The sequence below is a fragment of the Hemicordylus capensis genome, chromosome 5 (assembly GCF_027244095.1).
Source record: "Hemicordylus capensis ecotype Gifberg chromosome 5, rHemCap1.1.pri, whole genome shotgun sequence".
In the NCBI taxonomy this organism is placed as follows: Eukaryota; Metazoa; Chordata; class Lepidosauria; order Squamata; family Cordylidae; genus Hemicordylus; species Hemicordylus capensis.
The window spans coordinates 91115115-91136414 of NC_069661.1; the positions used below are offsets into that span (position 1 = coordinate 91115115).

The 21300-nt window shown below is 42.8% G+C and overlaps 1 protein-coding gene across 3 annotated transcripts in view; it reads left to right on the top strand.

The window, feature by feature from the left end:
- ASAH1 (N-acylsphingosine amidohydrolase 1) overlaps positions 1-21088 on the top strand; it is a 32597-nt gene extending 11509 nt beyond the window's left edge. For all 3 annotated transcript variants that reach the window (XM_053254515.1, XM_053254514.1, XM_053254516.1), the window contains exons 2-14: positions 545-591; positions 1216-1306; positions 1594-1680; positions 5360-5438; positions 7194-7268; positions 7369-7414; positions 9061-9205; positions 11433-11487; positions 11822-11903; positions 15301-15432; positions 16456-16579; positions 18263-18319; positions 19457-21088. In XM_053254515.1, the coding sequence (XP_053110490.1) occupies positions 545-591; positions 1216-1306; positions 1594-1680; positions 5360-5438; positions 7194-7268; positions 7369-7414; positions 9061-9205; positions 11433-11487; positions 11822-11903; positions 15301-15432; positions 16456-16579; positions 18263-18319; positions 19457-19546 (1110 nt within the window). In that variant the 3' untranslated portion in view covers positions 19547-21088. The remainder of the gene's footprint in view (positions 1-544; positions 592-1215; positions 1307-1593; positions 1681-5359; positions 5439-7193; positions 7269-7368; positions 7415-9060; positions 9206-11432; positions 11488-11821; positions 11904-15300; positions 15433-16455; positions 16580-18262; positions 18320-19456) is intronic.
- Positions 21089-21300: the final 212 nt, after the last annotated feature.

Sequence of the window (21300 nt, forward strand, 5' to 3'; positions counted from 1 at the left end):
GTACATCCAGTTTGCATGATTTAAAAAATGCCTATCTTTCTATTCACCTATGCTTAGTGACATGAGGAAATGAGTAGCACTGACAGAACGTCAAAGCTGAGTTTTGAATATCTCCTAAAATAGGTTGGTGAGGGTGTGCAACCTGTCAGACTTGTCATTTGATTTGGTCTCGAAATATATATAGAGAAAGAGTCCCTTTTAATTGTTCTTTTAAAGTTTTATCCACTTCATAGTTCTAACAGTTGTGTTGTATCCTTAAGCAGGCTTTAAGTATGTAAAAATGGAGAGATCCAGACATACTGTAAAAGTCTTGTAGCCCAGTCCTATGTGTGTTTACTTTAGAAGTAAGGCCCACTGAGTTGCATGGATCTTTGGTTCAGGTAAATTTGTGCATTGCAACATCTGTCCTTTTTTCTTTTTAATTTTCTTCTTCCAAAGCTGAAAAGGTAACAAGAACTCTGAAAATAATTTGGCATACAAGCAATACAGAAAATCTAATTCTCAAAAAGACTTTCTAATTTTTATTTTATTTTATTTGTTGCAGTTTGCTGAAAAATGTAAAAGTAAAGAGTATCCTCCATCAGGGCCAACGTAAGTAACTTAACAAATGGCAGACTGGCAGTTGAAGCAATGACAATCCTGTTTTTCTCACAAGTTCAGTAAAATGTGAACTCTGAACAGATTCCATTGAGTTATCATTGTGAAGCTGCTGCAAATGAGGAGAGGGGCATTCTGCATTTCATCAGCAGAAATGCTTTATCGTAGACATGGAAATTGATAGTACTTTGCTCTGTTTGTCGCTGGCTAGACTGTGACTAGTTTGAGCATATTGTCACTGAAGAAGTTTGATGTTTTGGAAATTAAGAGCAATGCAAGCGGTTCAGAGATTAAAATAAAGACATTGGGAAAGGGTTAGGAAGCGTGTATAGCCTAAAAAATAGACTGTTGTCTATAAAGATACGTAAAAGGGTGATACAAAGAAGATCAACCGTGTTTGCCCCTTTTCAGGGTACAATAACTAAAACACTGCTAGGGTTAAGGACATAAGATGCCGTTGTGTTTAAATATTCATGTATTGGGGGTAGGGGGATGAGTGCCACATACTATAAATCAAGCAAACCTAATTGTTTAGAAAGTTGTGCAGTCCTCACCTTAGGGGAAAAGCCTAATGGGATTAGCTAAGCGAGGTTTTCATGGAACTTCGTCCTTTTTCAGATACAAAGGAATACCCCCAGAATACATCATAAATCTTGACTTGCCACCCAGTGAGAGATGGGTCCAGATAGCACGTGACAAAAAAGCAGAGGTATGTAATTTGGTGGGAAGGTAGTAGAGATCTTAAGCTTTTATTTCAGTCATATCTTGGGAGTAGGATATTTTAATACAGGCAAAATTACTTGATGGTAGACAAAATATTTCATGAGTAAGGCACCTACTGACTGATAGTAAAGTGCTGATCACAACTGAAAAACTTTTGTCATAATTTGCTTAACATCCTTTGTAAGGTAGATGTGAAGAAAATGTGTTTCTGCTGACATGATCATTCTAGTAGCCTAAAGTTTTTATTAATTAAAGCTCTCTTGAACTTTCTAGCTGAAGGCCATGATTCAAACTATTAGAGAGATAGTAATAGCATTCCTCCCATCTGGCAAACTTATAGCAAGCCTGGAATCTAAGCTGGTGAGTATCTTTCCAGTGTCTAAAGTCTAATCAAGCTTCCTGAACACCTTTTGTACTAGCAAATGAGAGGAGAGCAAATGTACAGTTCTACACCTTGCTTACTGCTTTGTAGTATGGGCTTGGGGCAAGAACCCATGGCATCACCTTCAGATGTCCAATGAAAATGTTTTTAGTGTGCAACTATGTCTGGAAAAGCAATCAAGATTTTATGAGTTGGGTTTGGACACAGAACAAAATAGATAAACTGCGATGGAGTGCATAGTTGATCAAGTAATAATCAGCTATGCACTCCATCACAGGCTGTCTACTTTGCCCAAACACTTACAATAGGCCAATTTGGAAAGGCAACTGGGGCAGGAGGGATTTGGACAGATGCAGCAGGGATGACTAGGTACATTCCTATGACAGGTTGTAGGTGGTATACTCTTGACTGCCCCCAGACCATCAATGGAGATTTTGTTCCAAAGTTAGCGGCTCCCCAGGTGATCCAGATCATCGGAATGCTTTTTGAAATCTACAGGTGAAACTCGGAAAATTAGAATATCGTGCAAAAGTCCATTAATTTCAGTAATGCAAATTAAAAGGTGAAACTGATATATGAGACAGACGCATTACATGCAACGCGAGATAAGTCAAGCCTTAATTTGTTATAATTGTGATGATCATGGCGTACAGCTCATGAAAACCCCAAATCCACAATCCCAGAAAGTTAGAATATTACATGGAACCAAGAAGACAAGGATTGTAGAATAGAACAATATCGGACCTCCGAAAAGTATACAGTGTGCTGTGCTTGATTGGCCAGCAAACTCGCCTGACCTGACCCCATAGAGAATCTATGGGGCATTGCCAAGAGAAGGATGAGAGACATGAGACCAAACAATGCAGAACTGCTGAAGGCCGCTAATGAAGCATCCTGGTCTTCCATAACACCTCATCAGTGCCACAGGCTGATAGCATCCATGCCACGCCGCATTGAGGCAGTAATTGCTGCAAAAGGGGCCCAAACCAAGTACTGAATACATATGCATGTTTATACTTTTCAGAGGTCCGATATTGTTCTATTCTACAATCCTTGTCTTCTTGGTTCCATGTAATATTCTAATTTTCTGGGATTGTGGATTTGGGGTTTTCGTGAGCTGTACGCCATGATCATCACAATTATAACAAATTAAGGCTTGACTTACCTCGCTTTGCATGTAATGTGTCTGTCTCATATATCAGTTTCACCTTTGCATTACTAAAATTAATGGACTTTTGCACGATATTCTAATTTTCCGAGTTGCACCTGTGTGTAATCTTGTCAAGGGCTTACATTTTGATGTTATAAACTTGCCTTTAAAATATCAAGACTGCAATCTCTTGTCTCCTCCCTCCCCCCCCAAAAAATTATTTAACATCTCCAGTACCCATTTATTTCAGTAGAAGTTACTCTAGAATTGGAAGAAAATATGTTTATGCTTTAAATATGAATTTGGATCATTTAACTGTTGGGAGCCACCTAATAGCACAGCAGGGAAAAGACTTGACTAGTAAGCCAAAGGTTGCTGGTTCGAATCCCCGCTGGTATATTTCCCAGACAATGGGAAACACCTATATTGGGCAGCAGCGATATAGAAAGATGCTGAAAGGCATCATCTCACAATGCACAGGAGGAGACAGTGGTAAACCCCTCCTGTATTCTACCAAAGACAACCACAGGGCTCTGTGGTTGCCAGGAGTCAACAGCGACTCAATGACACACTTTAGCTTTAGGAGAAAAAGAAGAATTCTGTGTCTGAGATCTTTTGGGAGGCCAGGAGATTACTTGTGCATACAGTTCCTATGCAAATTCCTTCATGAAGGCCTATATGTAGTTTGTCTCACTGTGAATTGTATATCTTGAAGTCAAACTTTGTAATCTTGATGTATGTGGTAAGAAAGATTTTTACAAGTAGAAAGTTAACTGCAGGTACTGAGCATTCAATTTGATAGATTTTGATCAAGAGAAGAGATAATTCACAGGAATGATTTTAATGACTGGAAAATTAGATTTGGACCAGTGTTCCCTGTAATAGGGATTCCCAGATGCTGTTGACCACAACTCCTATCCTCCCCAGCTGAAATGGGGCTAGGAATGATTGGAGTTGTAGTCAATAGGGGTGTGCAATTTGATTTGACCTCAAACTAATTCAAGTCAAATTGGGGGTAATTCGACCTTGAATCGAATCATCCTCAAAATAAAGAGCCCAAATTCGGAGTCCAAGAGAATCATCCCCAATTCAACTCGGAATAGATTTGGGTGATTTGAGTGCCCTGTTGTGGCCCGTTTTTCCAGGGAGAGCTGGTCTACCAATTGGGGTCAGTGGTTAGACCAGCCTTCTACCTTCTGGCATATTGTTTGTGATGCATTAACTCACAGTATTACCAGACCTATCCACTAACTGCCTTCTCTGGGCTGTCATAAGAACAGACCTGCTGGGTCAGGCCCAAGGCCTATCTAAACCAACATCCTGTTTCCCACAGTTGCCCACCAGATGCCACTGTAGGAAACAGTGTCAGTTATTCTGTGTGTCTTATGCCACAGTCCTCGCCCCCCCCCCCCCAACCACTGCATGTGTAGAACACTGCTTGGGAAGAACATAACTCTACTTGTCTGCTATCAGAAATCATGTTCTTGCATTTGCCTGTTGTGACATAGTTGCACCTGTTTTCTAAAATGTAAGCTCCTGCCTGAGGCTATGTTTTGGACAATAAAGAATCCTGAGCTTACTCCACAAACTATTAATTTGTAGTGGCTTGCTGTTGACCAGATGATTAAAAAAAAAAGTTATTCAGTACAGTCTGGAATCTTGCACCAAATTTGATTTCCTGAGACTCTCTCTGTTTTGGGGTAAGATTTCTAGTCTGTATTGCAAAGAAACCCTTAAACTGAAAAGCCTTCTTTTCCAGGGCCATGAATCTCTGCCTTTCATTGCTCTATCTCTGCCTTTTACAAAATATAATACATTCTGTATGAACTCAGAGATTACTGTTCAGTTAATGTGGTGGTTTTTTAAATGAGGCTGGGGTCAGCATCCTACAGAGTTCCAGTTGCACCTATGTTCAACGGTTTTAGCTATTATGAAATAACACAAGGCCTTGCTTTTTGTCATGTATTGTTGATAGAAGTTTGTTTAAAGATACAAGTTGAGCTCTTGACAAGTGCACTTAACCTGCAAGAGACCTCTGCATACCTCAAGTATCTGCAAAATCTCTAACTTCTACAGAGGCATCTAAAGGCCACTTAATATGTAACATGTGTTAGGTGTTCAGAGTGCACCTAAAATGCATAGGGTGAATGCAGCAAACAGATATTTATTTATACACAACAGTGGGGAGTCATAATTGTCTGCGCATCCTGTAGATGTCAACTTAGTAGTAAGTAGATTAGCAGTGCAATCCTATGTATGTTTACTCAGAAGTGTGTCCCACTGTATTAAATGGAGTTTACTCCCAGGTACATAGGCTGCACTCCCAACTGACTAGCTTCTGGTTGTCTCTGTGAAATGGTCCTAAGCCTCTGTAAGTTGTTCTGCTTCCACTGAATTAACAAGAAAGAGAGATTTCTAACAAGAAAGTAAAGACAGAAGTTCAGAATTTTAAAATATAAAATTGCCAGTTTAAATCTTAAATCTAAACATGTGTGGTTTTTTTCTAGATATGGCTAGGTTCTACCCTTCCCCATCCTTTCAATGAAGAGATCAAAGGCATTGCTTCTGCTACTGGTTGTCCTTTAGGTAACTTCTATTTTATTACTACAGCACCTGATTTGAAATTACACGACATGTTGTCGAGGACATCAAGAATAAAAATTGCCCTTCTTTCCTTTAGTCATTTGATTCAACTCTGGCCTAGAAAACAATGGCTTTCTTACCTATAGGCTTTTCACTTGAAACTTCTTGTGTTTTTCAGATGTAGCATGTTAATCTAGTGGTGTTCTAGTGTTCTTATATCTGCTCCCCAGACATAAGGATTTGTGAAAGAATTTATATCTGCATGAAAGGACTTAACTATATATCTGAGTTAAGATAACAATCATACAAAGGCAGGGTCTACATGACTGCAAGTTTCCTAAGAGAAGGATTGGAATGCTGATGTTGCAGTCTTTATATAACCATGAGAAACTTTGGAATTTAAAAAAAACATAGACTCAAATGCAGGGTTAAGCTGCTTTTAACACGTCTCTAGGCTCTTTTGCAGTTTATAAGTACTAGTGTTCCTTGAAATCATCTTTCATATAAAGCCCTTCAAAGCTATATTTTGATGCCTTGTTTACTGTACTAGAAGCAATATAAACATATTCTCATAAAAGCTTTTTTTCTCACGTTCTCATCTTTAATACTGTCAATATAATGCTCTAGCGAGCACACATAATTGTATATTCTCTAAAACTGGAGCTTTGCACACCCTGTATAACTTGCAGCTGATCTAAATATTGAGGTGTGGAAAGTAATCTAATTGGAAGCAATCCATAACAATATACTAAAGCATCATTTGCTGCAACTGAATATTTTAGCCACTCTAGCAATCCATGTTGAAGTTCCAATATATTCATGGAAATTCAGTGCCCAGAAGTACTCCATCCATATGGTAGAAACTGTAGTATATGAAGAACAGATTTTGGTTCAGATATGACATGGTCAGTTGTTACTTCCACTGAGTGCAGGAGTGGATCCAGGGTGGGGGCGGGTGCAAGGGTGCAGTTGCATCCCCTGTGAATTTGTATTGAGTCTCATCGAGATCGGCAGTAGCAGAGAATAAAAAAAGATTAACTTCCTTTTGCTGCTAGTCCTTCCATCTGGTTCTTCTGGAGTCTTATGCTCCTCCTCCGCTCCGCACTTGAATGTACTGTAATTGCAGAGCCCAGGAAGCTGGCTGTTGAGCTTGTTTTCTCCCTCAAAAAAGGAAAATAACACATTTTTTAAAAACCAAACCTTAGCGGTTTGTTTTGTTTATGTGTGATTTGTTCCTCTTGCTTAAGCCTCCGTGTTTTTCTCTCCTACCCCCATGAACCGTGTGTGTGTTTTACGTGTCAGAGAAGTACCACCCCATATGTGTGTTTGAGAGCAAGTTTTAAACTTTTTTTAAAAAAAAAGCTGACCCTGCACAGAGTATCTGTGCGGTCGTGCACTGAGCCTGTGGCATCCCCTCCCACAACTCTCTTGCCGCCCCGCAACTCTCTTGCCGCCCCCACCGCCTGCACAGAGCATGCTGGAATTCCCAGGGGCTGCGTGGCTCCCAAGCCCCCGCCAGCTCCATGACGGAGCCAGCAGTCGTGTGGGCAGCTGATCCAGCCACCCAGGCAGGACTTACTGATCATCTGCGGGGAGAGCGGGCTTAGCCTGCTCTCCCCACAAACTGTGAGACCCACCTCACTGTCAGTGCTCTAAAGATCTGTACTGCTTTCCTTTCTCTTCATATACTTCTGTTTTAAAGCATTAATGAAACCATCATTTTGTTTAAGTTGTCCCTTTTCTTTTCCTCCTATTTAGGTGACATTACTATGTTCAATGTCTTCTATGAAATCTTCACTGTGTGCACTTCAATAGTAGCAGAAGACAAAGCAGGTAAATGTTGTGTAGCCACTGCTGTCTGTGTTAACGATGATGCTTAAGGTCTTCTATTTTTTGATAAGTAACTTACCCTCTTTTTGCTCTTTCAAACCAGGAAAGCTGTACCATGCCAGGAATCTTGATTTTGGACTGTTTCTTGGGTATGTATTAATACTGAGGCTACTATTGCTCATACCAGGTTAAGCAACACCAGACAACTTAGGTAGTATGGCACTCCATTCCCTTTCATTATGGTAATTAAAGTGATGAATTCTTACCTTCTCAGTGCCCTTGAGGCATCTTGTCTCTAGAAATGAAATGCCAAGTGCATCATACCGCACTCCCATTTTCTTAGTGATTTTTCTGCCCTCAGACGTGTGTGTGTGTGTGCGCGCGGTTTCGAGGTTTTTTAGAAGACTTTGACATAGTGGTCATTTGTGAGGAATAGCCTGTGTCTCCTACCCACATGTGGAGTTCAGAGATGGTTTGAATACCAGGTCCCTCCATGTAACTTCTGATCTGAAGATGAAATTGTGACTCAATTCTTAAAGAAACTGGTATCTTCATAGAATGAGAATTACATCATTGGCTCTTAAAATACTTTTGTTATGGTCTTCACAACCAAATAGTTATAATACTGGCATATCAGATTTCTCTTTAGCCTATGTATTTGAAATATTTATGCCCTGCCTCTCCAGTACTACACAGAGTGGCTCACCACATTAAGAAAATAGATACACTATATAGTAAATTAAAATTAACCAAGTTAAAAGATCAAGCTAAAGCCACATTTAAAATTAAGTATTTTGAAGTTTCAAATTAAGTTATTAGTAAAAAGCTAGGAACTAAAAAAACAAAACCTGAAAAAAAAAACTCCTGCCAGATATAAGCAGCAGAGAAAACATTAAATAGCCTCTCTAAAAAGATCTGCCTTTTAATTGTGTATTCTGAATGAGCAGAATTTGGTATTGGGTGGGAGAGTTCAGCATCTATCTATACTTATTAAAAAGGCAAGGCTGGAACTGCTGCTGTAACATCTAATGCAGCTGCCATTAAAACCAGCAGCCTGCAGAGTGTACAAAATCAGAGCACGGCAGGAGGCGGCACAGGATTGCTTTTCTTGGTGGAAGCCTTGCATCTCTCCTCTCTGTTTGGCCCAAGCCTTCCCTTAAATGCTGTGAAACAACAGGGAATATTGGGTAACCTCTGAACCCATATGATGGTGGTGGTGGTTGTTATTATTATTTACATTTTATATCCCACTCTTCCTCCAAGGAGCCCAGAGTGGTGTACTACATACTTAAGTTTCTCCTCCTGTAAAGTAGGTTAGGCTGAGACAGAAGTGACTGGCCAAAAGTCACCCAGCAAGTATCATGGCTAAATGGGGATTTGAACTCGGGTCTCCCCGGTGCTAGTCCAGCACTTTAACCACTACACCACGCTGGCTTCTGAAATATGTCTCATATGTTATGCAAATCACTAACTTTTATTCAACATGGAGAGGGTCAAGAAGTCATGCAAAGAGTTATGGCTCAACTCTAGCGAGTTGAGCCATAACTCTTTGCGTGACCATGTTGAATAAAAGTTAGTGATTTGCATAACCTACGAGTTGTGCATTTCAACTTTTCTTGGTGGAGAATTTGCACTAGTGTGGCGCAGACCGTGTGTGTTCATATTTAAGTGCAGAGTATGCATAACCCAAATTTTGACCTTTGTGCCTTGTTCCAACATCTGGCAGGAAGTCCATGTTTACATTGTTCTAGAGTTGCTGTACATTTTTGATGGTATTTTGTGGGTTTGTTTGCAGGTGGGATATAAAAAATAGTTCTTGGACTACAACACGGAAACTGAAGCCCTTAATGGTGTCTCTGGATTTTCAGAAGAATAATAAAACAGTGTTCAAATCTGCAAATTTTGCAGGCTACATTGGAATGATATCTGGAGTGAAACCAGTAAGAATCCTTTGCATTGTGCAACTCTTAAGAATAGTTTCTGAAGTGGAAAACAAATTGAGCTTCACTTCCTAAAGTCCTCTAGCTAAGATGCTCTTACTACTATGTATTATGGTGTGACGTCAAGGACTTTGGTCCTACCTGATGGGCCTGTAATTTGAGTAAAAGGAGGGAGATGAAGGAGTTGATGAGGGCTGGGAAGGAGTTGTGAGGCTGAGGAAAGAGAAGGCCAAATGGGTGTGGATAGCACTAAGGTGAATCAAAGATGACTGATGAAAGGCTGTGCAGAAAGTGGGTATTCTCCCTCAGAAGAGGATTGTATCCGCTGTCAATCACGGGTTGCTTCAACCTCCTGCTCCGAGACAGGGCCAATCACAGAGCTTTGCCTGCCACTAGGAGGGAGGAGCAATCCCCTCAACCTCAGTTTTTTGCTCTGTCTTGCTCCAGCAGGTGCCAAAATCAGTCTTAATTGTGGAGTGTGTTTTGATCACCAGTTGTTGGTTCCTCTCTAAACTCACAAGTCTGTCACGAATATCTTCCAGAACCTGTTCCAGGCCCCCATGTGAAGATCCATTCCTCCCTGTCACGTCTCGAACTGCTTGCAAAACCTCCCTCCTTTCCTGGTGATTGGCTAACTCAAGTACCCTGCACCTTAACTGTTCTGTTTGTGCTCCATCCCACTGACTCATATCTTCTCCATAATCCTTAAGGGCGAACCACAGTTCTCCTCTTTCTGACATGCATGTAGGCGGGCTTGCCCTAGGTTGATTCCTTTCCTGAAACCTTTGCTGATTGCCACAGCCGTCATTCATCGGCTGAATACAACCATTGAAATTAGCCCTCTGCCTGGGAACTGTCCCTGCCCTGTGGCTGTACCAAAGGCTCTAAACTGACTGCTACCACCTTGTGTATGTCTGGTTTCTCACTCCCTTCAACCTCTGGAGCCAAACTGTACTGAGCAACAATATGCTGATCTCTAGTTAACAAAGCTACAAAGTCTGCTGGCTCATTCCCCCCCCCCCCCGCCCAAATAACCCATTCTCACCTGATACCAAGGCAAAAGTCCCCGCACCAAAGCTTTTAGATCCCAAATGTAAAAAAATTGGGCTGGATTTTACTCTTATTACTCTTATTTCTGTTTAGCAGTAATGGCTTGATCCTGCATGGTTCCCTCAGGTGTAAGGACCCCACACATGTCCCTAATGGCCTTCCAGTAGTTCAAGACTCCCTGGTTGTTCACAGTTGCATTAAGTTTGGCTACTAACTCAACTTGCATGCCTGGAGAAGCAGCAGCTCTGATTAAGGTCCTCAGTTCTTCCACGCTAAGCCTATACTCTGCTTGTAAACGTATAAAATCTGCCATCCACTCCACAACTGTTTCAGGTCCCAGCCTGGACATGGATTTAACCATTTCCCGGGCTTCCATTATACTCACATTTTTGACCATAGTTGCTCTTCCTGTTTTTTACTCTTTGGCACCGGTGCATTAGGGAGCTGGCTACATTGTGAGGTTGAAGGGATTGCTCCTCCCTCCTAGTGGCAGGCAAAGCTCTGTGATTGGCCCTGTCTTGGAGCAGGAGGTCGAAGCAACCCATGATTGACAGTGAATACAACCCATACTCCTGAGGAGAATGACCCTTCAGGTAATTGTCAACAATTCATTTCAGAAGCGCTTTAAAGAAAAAGAGGATGGCAAGACTGTCATGCATCCTTGAACCATGACTAATATCAACTAAAATTATAGCAACCTTTGCTAATTTTCTGTCATCAAAGCCACAGATTCTCTGGCTTTATGTTGTCATTGTCTGTGAAAATGTGCTTAGTCTTCTTGCATGAACTGAAGTGAAAACAAGGTCTTTTAACAAACCACAGGACTGACTTAATGTGGCATAAATTTTTGTGGACTAGATCTTACTTTGGTAGATCCATGAAATCTATCATCAGCTGACAGATATAGATAAAATATCAGTCTAACAAATTGTTGCCCCTGAGTGAATTGGTCAGTGAGACCCAAACCTGACTGTCTAATCTAAATTTTGCAGAAGTACAGAGGGTGTGTAATTCAACAGTGGATCCAAAGGCTATGGTAGTAATATTTCTCTCACTTGTCTCTTGCATGACAATTCAAAATTACAGGATCTGCTTAACTTGGCTTCTGTATTCTACTGTTGGATAATGATATCATTGACTTAAGTATAAAATTATGTTGACTGACTTTATATTTTAGGGCATTTTTACTCTGACCATGAATGAGCGGTTCAGTCTTGATGGAGGTTACATTGGTGAGTGCACCTTATGCTGTTTTCTTGTATGTAAAAGTATGCATACTTTCTTGTAAAATAAGCATACTCTTTTTAGACTTAAAAGGGCAGTTGACTTTGAGGCTGTAATGCTAATGAGTTATACAAGATATGGGCATAAATTACGTTGCATGATGGCTGCAATACTAAAACAGTGGGATGTAGTTCAGTAGGACTGCATGCCAAAGCGTATTTATTTGGAAATAAATCCTGTTGAAACTGGTCAGACTTTACTTCTGAGCAAACTGGATGGAACTGAGACAAAGTGCTTTGACACACACAAGATAACAGCATTTCTAACTTCTATTTTTTGCAGGAATCTTTGAGTGGCTTCTTGGTCAGAGAGATGGCTGGTGGATGGGTTTCCTCACTAGAAGTGTGCTGGAAAATAGTACAAGGTAACGATGGAATTCTTAAGTGGTTTCTCTGCAAACGTGGCTTTATAATAGATTGCAAATAACTTCAATCACATAACATCTTTATACAATTCCAGACTAGGTTTTCTTGCAGTTCTTTGATTATAAAAATGTGGGTGGGGATCATGTTAAATTCAGAGTCCTCTGCCTTCTGGGTAAATACAGGTATAACCTGTGTTTTAATCTGTATTTTTAAGGGAGTTGACTTAAATTCAGAATCTTATTCTATTCGTAAAAATATGGTAAAGCCTTACATGGAAGTCAGGAGACTTGCTTATCTTAGATGTCAAAAATTAATACACAATTTACTAAGAACTTGTTTGAACCTCCTCAGGACTTGCATGAGTTAAAATTCTTATTCTGATGTTAAGTGGAGCAAAATAAAGGAGTACAGCGTGACACATCAAGGCCTGGTTATGGATCCATATGGTGCTATGTGTAGCATCTTGTAGTTCATTAACTACCCCTTCCTCCCCAATATATCCCCACTCTCACAGTCAAGAGTGTGTGTGTGTGTGTGTGTGTTTGTGTGTGTGTGTGTGTGTATATGTATATGTGTGTGTGTGTGTGTGTGTGTGTGTATATGTATATAAAAGATCATGTCCATCTAATGTCAGGCATGCAGTGGCAGAGATGACCATTCCATATAGAAAGCATCTCTTCCGCTATTAAGCTCTTTGAGGCCAAAGTCCGTGCACAGCTCTTGTACAGAGTGCAGCTGGGCATATACCCTAATTTCTCTAAATTAGAAGCAGTTCAATCTAATTTCCTGAAGAATATATTTCGGGTCCCAAGCTGCGTTCCTAGGGCAGTTCTACGGCTGGAAGCAGGGCTGCTCAAAATAGAAGCTAGGGCTTGGAATATTATTTTTGCATTATGACTTAAGTTGATTTTCCATCCCATTGGTTTAGCTCCATTGGTGCTAAAGGACATTTATCACTCAAGGTGGGGAAAAGGAGTGGAGGAAAGGCTATATTATTATGGTTTTTCTGCACTGCTAACCCTGGGTTATGAAAACAGCAGGCTCGAAATAATAGCAATAGCAATAGCACTTACATTTATATACCGCTCTATAGCCGGAGCTCTCTAAGCGGTTTACAATGATTTAGCATATTGCCCCCAACATTCTGGGTACTCATTTTACCGACCTCGGAAGGATGGAAGGCTGAGTCAACCTTGAGCCCCTGGTCAGGATCGAACTTGTAACCTTCTGGTTACAGGGCGGCAGTTTTACCACTGCGCCACCAGGGTGGAAATAAGGGAAAGTATTTATGATATGGAGCAGCAAATTGATCAAGGCTCCATTCCAATTGGTGTCTTTTTGGGCAATCAGATTCTGAGCTTTACCCTGCCAACTATTTAAACCAGCTAACAGTCCCAAAGTACCACAGAGCCCTGACATTGGCCCGATGCAATGCCTTGTGCACAGCTGTGATGGAAGGGAGATATCAAAGAATTCCATATGGAGAGCGTATTTGCCCCTGTGGCTCTGGTGAGATTGAAACGACGGCTCCTGTACTCTTGTACTGTCACTATTATCATGATATTCAGCATAAACTCGTTTCTTCAGATATTAGTTCATATCCAGGCTGTACTGATTCCTTTAACCTAAATTTCCTCTTAGCAGATCAGAATGACTCTAGATCAGGCCTGCTCAACTTAGGCCCCCCAGCTGTTTTTGGACTACAACTCCCATAAGCTCCAGCCACAGGGGCCAATAGCCAGGGATTATGGGAGTTGTAGGCCAACATCTGCAGGAGGACCGAAGTTGAGCAGGCCTGCTCTAGATCCTATAATGTGACTAAATTCTGCCTTTTAGCTAGCAAAATTCATTTGGAGCTCATTAAGAATTAAATATTCTAAAGCTTATATGTATGTTGCTGCCATACATAGTACAGAATACAATATGGTATGAGATGTAGCATTGCTCTGAATTAATTACTGTCAGGGTTTCCTCCCCTCCTCCCTGAGACAGGGAGGTGTGCCCAGCCAGCTGGTAGAGTTCTAAGAGAAGCCGGGGGCTCCAGACACCAGGACAGCCCCGGCAATTACCTTTCAGAAGCCAGAGAGGATTCAGAAAGATGTGCAACAGCTGCTGGGGGGTGGCAAGTGTCACCCAAGAGGCAGCAGCTTGGCGGAGAGGGAATAGCCAGGAGAGCAGCTCCAGGGTGTGGAGTTGGGGAATGAGCCCCCTTAGGAGGCCAGGGATAGGGTGTCCAGGACATGTGCCTGGCCAGAGAAGGCGGAGCCAGCCGAAAGCAGCCAGGAGTATCCGAGATGCAGGGATTTATTTAAGGCAGAGGCTGCTGAGAATGAGCAGATCAGTCAGGATGGGGTTTGTGGGTCTGACAGTCTCCCGGACAGGAGCTCAGGCTTTTGGCTCCCACTGATAGGTGAAGGAAGGGAGTGAATAAACTTCCTTCCCTCCCCAACTCTGAGGCAACACCCACGCCTCTAATTCACTGTGAAAGGTCACTTTGGAGAATTCCTCCTCCCAAAAGCTGGACAATTGCATATTTTTGCTGTCTTGATAGCTCTATACTCAGTGTCATTCTGTTATTAGTGTTAACTTTTATATATAGTTTTATGTTCATAGTTTTAACTTTTGTTACTGCTTTGTTGTAAACTGCCCAGAGATGTACGTTTTGGGCGGTCTAAAAATATGTTAGTTAGATAGATAGATAAATAAATACTTATTATACTAAGTAATTTTATAGAGACTTTTTATTATTCTGTAGGAGTAGATTGTTTGAACTGTTTTTGTCTATTTTGCTGTTATGCTGGTCAAAGACTGAAATAAAGGCTATGCTGTGCCATATGGAAAGCAGCAAGGAAGAGAAAGTCCGTCCTTCCCCAGCCTCAAAGGTTCTTGTATAGCATTAGGAGGTCTCTCAATTGGCAGCCTTTGGCCTGGAGCATGTAGTGGATGTCAGCAGAGGAAGTATTTATAAACAGCTACTCTTTGGGATCCCTCTGTTTTCCCTAGCTTGTCAGAGAATCTCCTGTGGCCATCCATCTTCCATGAAATGTCACCCATGCTCCTTAACCGAGGAGATCCTTGCCTCTTGCCTCTAAAGCAGAGGTTCCCAACCTGTGGTACTCCAGATATTGCTCAACTACAACTCCCATCATTCCCAGCCACAATAAATTGTAGCTGGGGGTGATGGGAGTTGTAGTTCAGCAACATCTGGAATACCACAGGTTAGGAACCCCTGCTTTAGATGGTTCTTGCACACTAGTCCCTGTTGTACATTCCCAAACTAGCTGGAAGCTGCTGTGAAAGGAGTACTAGGAAAGATTCGGTATGAGTCAGCTTTGCATTCTGCATGTCCTGCCTGTTTGTTCTTGCCTATCTCACGGTTTCTGTTGTTGCATACAGTTACGAAGATGCAAAGGACAAACTGGCTTCCTCAAAACTACTGGCTCCAGCTTATTTCATATTGGCAGGAAACAAATCTGGAGAAGGCTGTATTATTACACGTTCCCGGACTGCTGTCTTAGACATTTGGGAGTAAGTACGTTTGATGAGAAAGTTATACAGGAGAACCTCATTATTCACAGAACCACTATTCGCCATTCCGCATATCTGCTGGGTGTCTAATAGTCACCCGTTTGCAGAATCCACGGATACAATAGGATCAAAGCCCACGTATCTGTGGTTCCTAGAGGGCCGGAAGTGACCATGGAGGTCACTTCCATCCATTTTGTCTCAAGGAGCCATTTTGTCACTAATTTCTTTTAAAAAAACAAAAAACCACGGACTTTCCCCCATGGTTTTTCAACGCATTTTTTACTTTGGGGGGCATTCTTGGACACAAGGGGGACCCACAGAGAACGCCACAGTAAGTTCTGGGCCGGTTTGCGGATATTTTTTTAATTTTTCCATCCACCCTAGAACCTAACCCCTTTCCCCCATAGCCATAATGTTTCATTTATTCATGGTTCCCTTACTGAAGTATGAGAGGAAGGGAACCCCCGTGAGTAACGAGGTTCTCCCGTACTGCATGTAATATCTCTTGCATGTAATGGAGCTTACAAAGTCACCTACACAGGCTGACACGCGGTACTACTAGTCTCTTTGCATGGGCTTTTTTTGGGTGTATACTTTATCCTTTGTAGTGTGATCTCTGCACATGCATTTCTTGGCAGGGCTGGGGTGACCATTTTAAATGGCTTTTACTTTATTCATATAAAATTGCTTGCATGTTTCACACTTAAAACCCACCTTTCCTCCAAAGAGCTCAGAGTACAAAGATTTTTTTTTTTCTCCCTCCACCCCACCCCCATGTCTTCATTCTGTCCTCACAACAATCCTGTAAATTAGGATAGGCTGAGAGAATGGCTGGCCCAAGGTCAGCCATGAGTTTCATGGCTAAGCACTTGATCTGAACCCTGGTCCAAGTCAATGCGCTCTAACCACTATGCAACTCTAGCTCTCACGTCCATTGTGGGCGCTCCACTTTAAGCACTTGAGTTCTGTTGGTAAAAATTGCACTAGTACATCCTAAGATGTTTACTTCTCCTTTATTTCAAGCTTGGATGTACCCAAAGGCATTTGGTATGTACTGGAAACAAATTACGATCGTTGGAAGGAGCCTCTTGTCTTGGATAACCGGAGAACCCCTGCAATGGTGTGCATGAACGAAACAAAGCAAGAGGTAGAGCTATTAAATGATGATGTATCCTAGTGACCTGTTATGGGTGGTTACGTCCATCCATTTGAATAGCACTCTGTGTATGCACCTGGGTTCAGGATGGCAGTCTAGATCCATTGCAGCAGGAACCAAGAGTGTAGCAGGGAAGCCGCCGCCAGCCCTGGTTCAGCTCGCCACTGGCAGCCCCCCAGCCACGCCCCCTGCATCGGATGTCAGATGCAGGGGGCGTGGCTGGGGCTGGGCCCGGGTTCTTTGAACCCATTCGCGCAATGGTGACTCCACCCCTGGCAGGAACAACTAAGATCTTGTAATAGTTCAAGCACTGTGTTTACCAAAGTTGCCTTCCTTTTTGATGCCTAGCGTTTGTTCTTTCCATATTTTAAACTGGAATCATTTGTCTTAGCTTTGGGGAACAAGCTGTCTTTCCAGCTCTGGCAGCTTTGGTTTGTCATTTTACCCAGGCCATTAACTAGTTTTGCAACTTGTGTAACAACTCCGTATTCTGTCAAATATACTTTCATTGGGGGTGCGGGCAGTCACATGTAACACTGAAGGTGTGTTCTTGCTCTTAGCATTTATTTTACACATCGTCATGCTTTACATAAATTGTCTCTGTAATATTCCCACATGTTGGAAGTGCAATGGAGATGGTACTTGCCCAAGGCCACCTAGTGAGTTCAAGGCAGGGGCAAGATTTGAACTGGGATTTCCTGATTCAGTCTCTTAGCCCTTCTGCTGTACTATAAAACAAGAAAATAAAGCAAAGAGTTTTTTGCCACGGTCAGGCCTGCAGTTATCTGGCATCAAGATTATTTTTTATTTGCTTTTACTACATCATCATCATCATTAGTAGTAGTAGTAGTAGTAGTATTACTACATTTATATCTCGCTCTTCCTCCAAGGAGCCCAGAGCGGTGTACTACATACTTGAGTTTCTCTTTCACAACAACCCTGTGAAGTAGGCTAGGCTGAGAGAGAAGTGACTGGCCCAGAGTCACCCAGCTAGTTTCATGGCTGAATGGGGATTTGAACTCAGGTCTCCCTGGTCCTAGTCCAGCACTCTAACCACTACACCACACTGGCTCTCTTGGATTTACATCCCACTCTTCCAAGGAGCCCAGAACAGTATACGTGGTTATGTTTATCTTCACAACAACCCTGAGAGGTGGGTTAGGCTGAGAAATATGTGACTGGCCCAGAGTCACCCAGTGAGTTTCATGGCTGAATGGGGATTTGTACTCGACAGACAAAAAATAATAGCAGTACCTAAGGGGTATACTCGTGGGTCAAATGGGCCGTAACCCAGAATTTGGCTTATTTTAAGCCAAATCTGGCAACCCCCCACTCCTAGTCCTACACTATAACCCAGGGCTGCTCAACTTCAGCCCTTCTGCAGATGTTGGCCTACAGCTCTCATAATCCCTGGCTATGGGCCACTGTGGCTGGGGATTATGGGAGTTTTAGTCCAAAAACAGCTGGAGGGCTGAAGCTGCGCATCCCTACACCACACTGGCTCTTGAACCTGTCAGGGAACACTCAGCCTCATTATTGCTTGGCAGAAATCAGTGTTGCTGTTTTTCCGAATGATTAAAGCTGCTGAAGACTGATATAGCAACTGCTACCATTGACTCTGTGTCCTCTGGTTTCTGCCTTCAAATAACTTTGGACTTCTTTTTTTCCTCCCAGAACATCTCATTGCCAACTATATACAATGTTCTCTCCACAATCCCTATGCTCAATAAGGTAACTTTCTTTCTCGCTCTCTCTCCCTCTCCATATAAAACGTCCTAATTACATGCAGCCAAGGAAACACAATCCCATGTGTGTATGCACAGCCTAACATGGCATAGTCAAATGCCTTACCACTCGATTCTGCTGAATGTATAAACTGGCCCTCTGATGCAATCTCCATACTTCCCTCTGTAACTCCCACTTTGCAGCACTAAGCTAAGGTTCCTTAGCTAAGGTGTGTTGCTGCAAGCATTGCTGGGTGGGGTGGGGAGGGAATCCCTGTTCTTTCTTTCAAGGTGGTGTTGAGCACCAGATATTCTCAGCCTTCAGAGCTTTAAAGAATATTGAACACATTTGTATACTCCCCACTACCCAGTTTAAAACAAAACAAACTGAAAACTTAATGTCTGTGTTTCTGTGTGTATACTTTTCCATAAACATCCCCCAAGAGAGGGCAGAAGAGGCCTCTGCAACTGTTGCCCTCAACCCTGCCAGGGCTCCACAGCAGCAAGACGATAGAGCACAAGTTCAAGCCCTTACTCTGCTCCTTGATCGTTGGAGGTTGTCTGGCAGCAAGGAAGATCTCCTTGTTCATTTCTTGTTCATGGCGTGGAGGAAGAGAAAATTTTCTTTGCTTGTGCTTAGGCTCTGACAGCCTTGCAAGGCAAAGGAGCAAATCCCCTGCCTTCTAAGGCTTTCTGAGCCAGAGTGCTAGGCAAGGTGTGGGGTTGCAGGAGGGAGGAGAGGCCAATGGCAGTTGGAGGGGCACACACAGAGAGTCAGCAAATGGACACAAGGGAAGAGAGAGAAAGAAGAAGGGGCCCAAGAAATAAGCACCTGTGCATGTATCTAGAGTGGGGAAGCAAGTTGGAGAGGTTTCTGTGGGAGCAGTAGTGAGTGGGCTGGAGAGCTACTTTCTTCTCCCTCATTGGCTGGCCCAACTATGAGAATCTCCTGCCCTCGGTGATGCTACTGCCGTTGCCATTCTGCAGCCGAGAGCTAAAGTATCACCTGTGCATGGAATCCACTTCAGGTTCCGTTTGTGTTACTGCATTAACATACCTTGAGTAAATAGAGGGGGAAATGATTAAAGTTCATCACATTGTTTTATCCTTGCTCTCTCTCTCTCTCTCTCTCTCTCCCCCTCAGCTGACTGTGTCGACAACACTGATGCAGGTTGATGATGGCCATATCGAGACCTACGTGAGGGATTGTAAAGATCCCTGTAGTCCCTGGTGAGGGCTGCACTTGCTTGTGGAATAAGATCTGTTCCGGACAGATGCTCTCCAGTGGGGAAAAGCACAGCAGCAATGCTTCTGCCAAGAATCTCCTTTACGTGCACTGTCCCATGAGATGGGCTTCTAGGCCTTTAACTTACTTGCAGTCCCAGCTACAGACCAGCACTTCCCATCCTGTTTTCCTTGCTCTCAAATGTTTGCTTTTTGTGAATGAAACAGTTACCTTTGGCTCCGTGCTGCTTCCCGGTGCTAGAACAGTTGTCACCGTTTTTAGACTACGTCCTGCCCTATGCATATTTACTCGGAAGTAAAGTCCTCTCTTGTTCAGTAATGAGCATACCTGGGATTGTTGTACCCCAACTCCCTTTTGAATATAAATAAATAAAACTGAACCACCAAGCCCGGTGGTGGCCATGCTGCTTACCTGCTACCTCAGCAGCATGTTGTTGTTTCCCCCTCAGCCTTGAAGGAAGACTCCTGGTTCTTTTTCCTGCAGCTGCAAAAGGTGGCCCTGCAGTGGCCAGTAGCAGCACTCTCCTCAGGCTATCAAGAGCATGACAGAGCTGTCTTGGCTGCTGCGTTTTTTAAATAGAGGAGCTGTGCTAACCCTGCAATCCTCTCCTGAAACTAAGACACACACACACACACACACACGAGATAAGGTACCTTCTGACTTTTTAGAGAGAACTGTGGTGATGGAGGAAGCACGCTGCCTGAACCTCATGGCAATGGCACTCTTCCCTGTAGTTGCTGCGCGTGTGTGTGGTTTTTCTTTTTTTTTTAAAAAAAAAGAGCATGGATGCTGTAAGCAAGAGGGGCTCATGCCATTCCTAGCTGTGCCACAATGAGGCCAATATTTTCTGGCTGCTCCTCAGTTAAATAAATAGACTAGAGGTGAAATCACGTCACATCAAAGCAAAGGGAATGGCTACATGTGGACTAGTGTGTGCATGACAGTGTCACCATCTGAGACTTTGGATTTAACTTTCATGGTACACTTGCTAAAAAGGCTGACACCACTAGGGATGTGCACAGAACCACGGCGGGGTGGTTCTAAGGCGGCGGGGGTCTCCCTTTAAGAGAGGGGGGCGGGTACACTTCCCCCCCCCGCCAGTGTCAGTTTTTTAAAAAGCCCATTGGGTCGGAAGCGTGCCTCCCTGCCTCCCCGTTGCACTCGTCTTCCAGATATGACTAGAAGTCACCGACTCACATTGGCGACTTCCGGTCATATCTGGAAGACGAGGGCAATGGAGCGGCAGGGAGGTATGCTGCAGACCCAATGGGATTTTTAAAAAACTGACACTGGGGGCGGGGGGAAGCAGCAGGTGGGGAAAGTGCACCCTCCCCTCGCTTTTAAAGGGAGGCCTCTGCCACCTTTGAACTGGTTCTGTGCACATCCCTAGACACCACTGCTTCAAAATAAAAGCTCTCCTTTTCTCTAGTAGTTAATGAACTATGAATGTTTCTGTACTGTTGAGTCAGTATTAAGAATGTACTTCTAACATGTTCTTGATCACTTTCCAATTAAAAGAAAATGGGGAAAGTGTCTTGTCTTTTTCTGTCCAGTGTGAGCCTTCAACTTCCTACAAAGAGTTAAATGTTGTTACATTTTCTATGTATCATTCCCATTCATTTCCCCCCTTACTTGCATTCTGCACATCTGGCTGTTAGCTCTGTAAACCATGTATATTAACTGGCATATTTGATTGCAATTTGAAGTGAGTATTGTTCTGGTTGTCTAGTTGAACTAGAACA